The sequence below is a fragment of the Pteropus alecto genome, unplaced genomic scaffold, assembly GCF_000325575.1.
Source record: "Pteropus alecto unplaced genomic scaffold, ASM32557v1 scaffold185, whole genome shotgun sequence".
Classification (NCBI taxonomy): domain Eukaryota; kingdom Metazoa; phylum Chordata; class Mammalia; order Chiroptera; family Pteropodidae; genus Pteropus; species Pteropus alecto.
Window position 1 is genome coordinate 11,658,991 of NW_006438088.1, and position 7,578 is coordinate 11,666,568.

Below are 7,578 nucleotides of genomic sequence, written 5' to 3' on the forward strand. Positions count from 1 at the left end.
CGCCCACTCCTCCTGAGAACTTGCAGGCACACACTTATTTGAAACACTTCATTCTCCTTCTGAAAGCACCTTCCAAGATAATTTTCACAATCAAGAGGTCACAGACAGGACACTCCCTATCCCTCACCCCTAACTATATTGACTTGTGGCAACTGGGGTTCCTCTTTTCTTCTCAGGCAGCTACTAGCCTCCTATTCCAATCGAGACACATCGAGTGCCTGGGCTGGGCACCGGTAGGCTGGAGCTTGCGCCCTGCTGGGACAGACAGACTTCTGGAAAACAACAGACACAGAAGAGCGTGGTGGGTGTAGGGGTGCTGATGATTTGGTTTAAGAGTAAGGTCCATGGGGAAGGAAAGATGTTCAGACTGTGGATGCGTTTGTGGAAAGGTATGGGGTCGTCTGGTTTTCATGTTCATGGGGTTAGTGGTAGCCACAAGCCAGTAATTCCCACTGTGTTGCTTCTTGCTCCTTTTTGTGGAGCAGAGAGTGCGCCCAGGCTAGGAGGCTGAGGGCCCTGTGGGCGGGGCTTCCCAGCAGCCAGACACCAGTGTAGCCCTTGGATTTGCTGGTGCCAAGGCTCGATTTTTGCTCTCTGAATTTTTCTGGATTCAAGATTTCTAAGAAATCACATATGTGGAAAGCTCTGGACAAATTTGGAGAACATTGGGGGAGGGTAAAGGTGGGGGGGAGAGAGAGGGAGAGAGAGAGAAGAAATTGTGATGATAAACATTGCATTCAAGAGCGGTGTTTTGATTCGTGAGAGACCATCGCCTGTGCATTACAAGCATACACCCTTTTGAGCTTCCTGCCTGAGACACTTTCAGGTCAGGCCTAGCAGAGACAGCTCACCACACACAACTTGATAAAAGTAACCAATATTTGCACGGATCTTTTCTTTTACAAATCAATTGCACAAATATAATCTTATTTGAGTCCCACTAAGTCTTTGTGAGGCAAAAGACAAAAAGTGTATGATTATTATGGTGATTATTATTATCACCTTTCTCTCCATCTGCAGAGATGAGAAAACAGGATCTAGGCCCTTTTAGGAAAAAGCTGGACACAGAAGTAGGGCTTACTCTACGTGTTCCACATGCATAGCCTCATGCCTTAGGCTTAAAGCACAGCTTTCAAATTATAGGTAGATGGCAGGAGGAATTTAAAAAAGAAATTCGTTTGCAGTTTGTGGTGGTCAGAGAATGAGCAAGAAGAAGTTTCTTCCATATGGGGCCGCCTGCATCGGGCGCTCAGAATTTTGAGCATTTGGTTTGTAAAAACGTGAGTGAGAGCTTGAAAATTTACTGAACTGAAACACAATAAACTGAATCATGCTGAGACTCATCTCTGCCTAGAACTCCTAATCAGTGAAGGCCAGGGCAATGACCCTCTTACAGGAGTGACAGAGGGAACACGAGAATCTGGGGAATAAAGAGGTGGCCAGAGATTGAAATGCACTCTTGAAGGTCATGTGTTGGGGTGCGGGTGTGGTAGAGTAGACTGACATCCTGAGAAGTCCTCTGATGTGCCTAGGACAGACAGGTAGATGAAGAGCCACTGAAGTTCCCCTGAAGTTCCCAGCCCTTGGAGAATGAATTGCACTTGTAAAGTGGTAACTGTCACTGGCAGAGAATAACCCTGTTTTAGACAAGCTCCTTCCTTGAGGGCCAAGGTGAGGGCTCCACTCCCTACAACGCCTTTGGGTTTATTTGGAGATAAGCACGGGAAAGGGGTGGTGGGGGGGGGACAGATCTTACTCCAGGTACCAAACAGCCAAGGAAAAGGAAAGAGATGGAGAGAGAGAGGAAGGAAGGAAGAAAGGAAGAAAGAAAAGAAAAGAAGGAAGGAAGGAAGGAAGGAAGGAAGGAAGGAAGGAAGGAAGGAAGGAAGGAAAGAAGGAAGGAAGGAAAGAAGAAAGGAAGGAAAGGAGGTAGGGAGGGAGGAAACTGAACCTGATCCCATTCTCTTATTAGTTCCTAAAGTATCCTGTGGGTCTCTCATAGCTCTTATATTTTAAGTGTTTATCAGTATGTCTCCATATTTGTCTTTAAGCACAATGAGTGTAAGGATGATGACTTCTCAATTTTGAATTCCTGGTACCTAGCACAATGCCTAACATGTTGTAGAATTTTAATAAACTACTTACTGAATTAATATACTATAGGATAAATTAGAAACACTGATTGTTATCTCATATTTCATTCACAAATGAAGAAAGAAAGAAAGAAAAAGAAAAAGAGAAAAAGAAAAAATGAAGCGGAAGTTTCAAGGGTCTCTGCGAGGAATAACAGTATAAATAATCGAAGACGTCTTGTAAACACTGCGGTCATAACCCCGAACATTAAACAGCCCCGGTGGCATCTGGCGCTTCGGCCGCCGCGGGCTGCGCAGGGGCAGCGAGGGAACCCGGTCCCAGGCTCTTCGGCCTCGCCTCTCTGTTTATCTCAACTTAATCTTCCCCAACGAGCTGTTCCGTAGCCTGGAAGATGTTTAAATTAAAACCCAGTCCGCCGGAAGTCGTGGCGGGTTGCAGAATGCACTGGCTAACCTTAACCTTAACAGACAGCTACGTTGCTATAATTAATTAATTAATAATAAGAAACACATAACGTCTGTTGCAGCACTTTGAAAATCAAAAAATACGTTCTAAGGATTATGAAATTTACATTTTCCATAGTTCCCATTATTTCTTCACTGGTTTGCAGCCACAGGTTGTTTGGGTTCACGTCCATGCCTGGAGAGTTATAAAACGCGGAGTTTACCTTCCTGTTCATGTCAGCAGTTATACTGTGGAATACATGAAAACCGGATTTTCCTTTTCTGATGTGCTTTATTCTCTTGAACTGTGTTTGTAATTGTTAATAACTTCAATCCTGCCCTGTCTTTGTTTACAGGTGCATTATTTCTAATTGTCTTGAAAGGAACCTGCAAACCTGAGACCAGAGGGTTTTTTTTTTTAATGTGTAAGTGCAAAATATGATCTGCACCTTCATAGTTGAATTCGTATTTAATTTTTTTCTATCCCTGGAAGTTTGGATTGAGGTTCGAAGAACCACTTTTATTATCAAACTTCCCCATAGTGCTCCACTTTTCTATTTCAAATAAAACTTTTAAAAATCACACCAATCTCAGGGCTTTTAGCAATATAAAGAAAGATTTATTTTCGAAAGTAGCAAAATTTGTTTGAAAAAAATATATATCTTTAAGTGAATTACTTTATAAATGTGACTGTCAAAGTCAGCTATTCTATGATCTACGTTTTACAACATATTGTACAAAAGATACACGTTGATAGGCTCTTATTATCTATTCATATATTTATAATTACATATTGCACTTGGACCAGCAAGGCTCGCAGAGTCATTCACGGTAGAAGTTAATAAAGTTAAATAGACGGGAATCTTTGTAAGTACAATTGATCTCCTCTGGTTTGGAAACGAATCTCCTCGTCGCTGTAAAGTGTTCTCGCGGGGTGGGCAGGGAGAGGAGCTTTGCAGGGAGAAGCAGAGACAGAGCAGGGAGGGCAGGGGTCGCCCTCCCGGGGCCCGCTCCCCCCCGGGAGCGCGCCTTTCCCAGACTCGCACCTCCAAGGTCAGGACGCCGTGGTTCCACATAAGCGGCTGGCGGTCACCACTTCTTTCAGGTCACTCTCGGGCTTCCCGGCCACCATAAAGGGCCAAGTCTGCAGGAGAAAAGGGGTGGAGGAGGTAAGTGGCGGTGGAGGAAGGAGGGGAGGGGAGGGCTCCCGGATTGAGACCAAAGGAGAGGGCGCACTGTGGGCAAGCAGTGAGTTGGAAAGACCCGTTATGTCTGCAATTAACTCGGTGTTCCAGTGAGCCTCGTGTCTGGATAAAGCAAAAAGTAACGTTGGCGCTAAGTCACTCTTCGTATGGTACAGCAAAGAGGGGATTACTTCTTGGGTTCGAAGTGAAACCCAAGAGACGAGGCCCTTGGAAAGCCCAAGGTGGCTCGTGCAGTGGCACAGCCCAGAGGAAGATGCCACGGTGAAACTGAGCAGGGAAACCCAGAAGGACCTCTGGCCACGTGGACACCGGATTTGAGGCAACGCGCCCTCTTAAGCCCCTCTTTTGAGGTCGTGGTTGAGTTTCCCGAACGTCTCGCTTTTATCCCCATTTATTTCCCTGCTGCCAACTTTCGTTTCCTCCATCACAAATGAAGGCTTTGAAACAGTTTCTAAATTAATCGCTACTCCCTAAGGAAAAAACAATGATGCTAACAAAAGAATATACATGCGTATTTTATTCGTCTTCTTACTGGGCTGAGCAAGTGTAACTTTCTCTTCCCCTCTTCGTGATATTTTATAATAAAGCTCACTTAAGTTTCTTACTCAAAGATGAAGGCAGCAGCAATTGTAAATGAAGGAACTACTTTCTTTGAGTCATAGATTTTAAAAAAGCTATTTACTCATCTCATTCGAAAAATAAACTTAATTGGAGGAAAAATTATTTTTCATGACAAAATGTGGTTTTGCATCCCCTCCCCCAATTCCTGAAACTAACTCAGTGAGAAGACAATTCAAACCTTCAAACCTCTCTCACTTCTGCTGGCCGATAAGACGACTTTTAAGAGGAAAACCTGTCTTTCTTATCATATATAAACAGAGGTGCTAGTAAGTTGTTTTTCTTTAGAGCCTGGAAGTTTTAACATTAAATCAAATGAAAAAGGAATTAAATATATTTCTTAAACAGTTAAATGCATTTAAGAAGAATAGTAGGCTTAATGAGCATTACTTTTAAGCTAAAAAATAAAAAGTTCTTAAATTGGGATGAAAGTGACTTTTTAATATTATCAATTACACTAATGTACTAATTATGCTGATATTTGCTAGAACTTCTGGGATTTAAAAATGTCAATCTGTCTATAGGAAAAGTGCAGAATATTTAAGTAGTTGGGGACTTATATGACAATTATGGGGGGCATGAATGTGTCCATATCTAATGGTCCTATATCTATATGGGAAAGAAACAGAGTGGGGTGTTTTTATTTACAAGAATTAGAGGAAAAAATCAAGTTCTACTCTTTCGCTAAAAGAAGAGTGAAGAGATTAATAAAATGCCTTCTTGCCGCGCAGCATCTTGTCAGTGATCCCCGTCCTGCACCAACCCCTCCACTCCAGCCCTCATGGCGCGGGTGCAGGGGATCCTCCTTTTTGCCAGCTCAGTACACTTGCAAACTCCTAATTGGGCTGCCACGTCAAACGCTCGTATAAATCATCCCAGCTCTGGCCTCCTGTAGAGCAGAGAGAGAGGGCGGCGTGGGGATCTCCTGCAACGGTCCCCAGAGGCGCTGGGCTGGTGGTGGCCGAGGTGCGTAAGTCCCAGCCGGGCGCGCGCACTCACGTACCGCGGGGAGGACTGCGGGCGAGCTGGGCGGGGGCGCCCGCACCGTCGCAGCCGCACGGGAGAACTTACCAGGTTGACCGGGTGGATGTAACCGTTCTCGTACTTGTCGTTAGCCAGAATCTGCCTCAAGTGGGCGATGTAGCTTGACGCCAGCCTGAGCGTGTCCAGCTTGGAGAGCTTGGTGTCCGGGGGGACCCAGGGCAGAGTGGTCTTGAGCCTGGAGAAGGCCTTGCTCAGCACCCGCATCCGGGCCCGCTCGCGCGCGTTGGCCGCGTTGCGCTGGACTTGCTTTCCCTCCTGGCTGACCCCGCTCAAGGGGCTCTTCTTGGTGGACGCCTTCCTCCTCTTGCCCAGGCCGCCACGGCCCTTCTGGGGAGATCCAGTCTCGCAGTTGGAGCTCTCCTCGGTGCTCTCGTTGGAAGTCATGAAGTCCTTGCTCGAGTCCATTTTCAGCCCGTCGCAGTCCAGCATCTCCACCTCTTGAAGGTCCTCCACATCGCTGAGGGAGCCGGTGGACATGTTTGCGTGAGAGGAAGAGAGAGAGAGGGAAGGGAGAGAGGAGAAAGAACAGAGAGAGAAAGAGACCCCGTAACCAATGGGTCCCCCAAGTGTGCAGTGCGGAGCAGCCACCTCGTGTTGGGAGTTGGAGTTGGGGTTCTGGTTGGGTTTCACACCGCTTTCCCCTTCGCAGAGTTGTGAGAAGGAACCGCCAGAGCTTCTTAAGGAAGGAAACCGATGCTCGGTTTCCCCACCCCCGTAGTCGTGGCCGTAGAGGAGTGTGAGAGAGCGCTGAGGAATTTGGTGGACACTAGGAATTTATCTAGGGAATAGAGAGGCGGATCCTTGCAGCCCAGGGGAGGGGCCTGCCAGGCCCCAGCAGGGCTATTAGACCCCTTTCCCCAACGAAGGGAAACTCGCACGCCCAGGCCTTGATTCCAACTTGTAATGTAAATCAACTCAACTGCAACACTTAAATACCGGTCACCTTCTTCCACTTCAGGCCTGGCCAAGGAGGAGCAGGCCCCACCCACAGCCCCTCTCCCGGGCCCATCTCCTAAGGCCTGCTTTCCCTCTTAAGAGTTCATAGATGGTTGTCTGTAGAGAACTTTAGGAAAACGACCAGATCCTTTCGCTCTTTTTGGGCCTTCCACCCATAAACCTTACAAACTCTTCCCCTGGCTTCCCTTCCCCCCAAGAAAACACCAATTAAAATCCAGGCAGAGATCAACTTACTCCCTACAAGACCATGCCAACACCCTCATGGCTTTACCAGGATATCTTCCCATATTAACTGGGGTAAATTAAGAAAAGAAGTACTTCATAGAATCTTTAGGGTGAAGGCAGAGAAAGTACCAAAAACTCCACCTGCACTTGGTTGCTTTAAAGATATCAAGCAACTGCCTCTGTGTACACAATACATCACCATTGCACACCCAGACACAATCACACACAGGTTAGTGGGAGTGGGGAAGATGAGATAAAGTAATGAATTGTATGGGGAAGCATTTCTTTAATTGATAATATTTGCTTAATGGAATTAAAACTTTCCCTTAATTTTTTTTCTAGAAATGCATTTAAATCTATCTTAAGAATCTTAGTTGCTCTCAGACATCACTTTGCCTGGGACTTCTTATTTTTATGTCTTTGCTACCTCTTTGCTACCAGGGTTCCTCATGTGAAGCTGCCATTACAAAGCATTAGGAAGTATTGTCCCTTTGAAAAAGATTCTTTTCCATTCCTAAGCCCAGCTTGAACCATCACTTTTCCTGGAGAAAAAGAAAATCTGGGGAGTAAGTAGGAAAGCAAAGGGAATGAGACCAAGGGATTGAATGCGACTGATGAGATGAAATTAGAAAGACTGAATGCAAGACTCTCTCTTAATAGTTCTCCAGGTTTTCTTTCCTTGCAATTAGGCATTGAAGATGAGAGGGTGAAGCAAAGTGTAGGAGTGGCATTTGAGATTTTGGCTGGGAGCCTGTACCCCCTCGCCTACATTAAGATATCATATCTCTAATCCTGGGCTCAGCTGGGAATTCACTAACCTCTAACGTTTTGTTTTGTTAACAGGGTCTTGTTTGCTTTCCCCCTATGCTGTAAACTAAACAGATTGTCAGCAAATCAGCCTTTATTAATGAATTAGTGAGAACCGCACCCCCCCTTCACCACCATAATATCTTTGCTCAGGATTCAAAATTTGTTAATCACCAGTGTAGAGA

At 45.7% G+C, this 7,578-nt stretch overlaps 1 protein-coding gene across 1 annotated transcript; it reads right to left on the reverse strand.

Moving 5' to 3' along the window:
• Positions 1-3,134: 3,134 nt before the first annotated feature.
• TCF21 (transcription factor 21) lies at positions 3,135-6,138 on the reverse strand. The gene is made up of 2 exons (XM_006915401.1): positions 5,432-6,138; positions 3,135-3,681 (listed from the first exon to the last, which is right to left on the reverse strand). Exons 1-2 carry the CDS (start codon positions 5,879-5,881, stop codon positions 3,592-3,594), a joined length of 540 nt encoding a protein of 179 aa, XP_006915463.1. The 5' UTR covers positions 5,882-6,138; the 3' UTR covers positions 3,135-3,591.
• Positions 6,139-7,578: the final 1,440 nt, after the last annotated feature.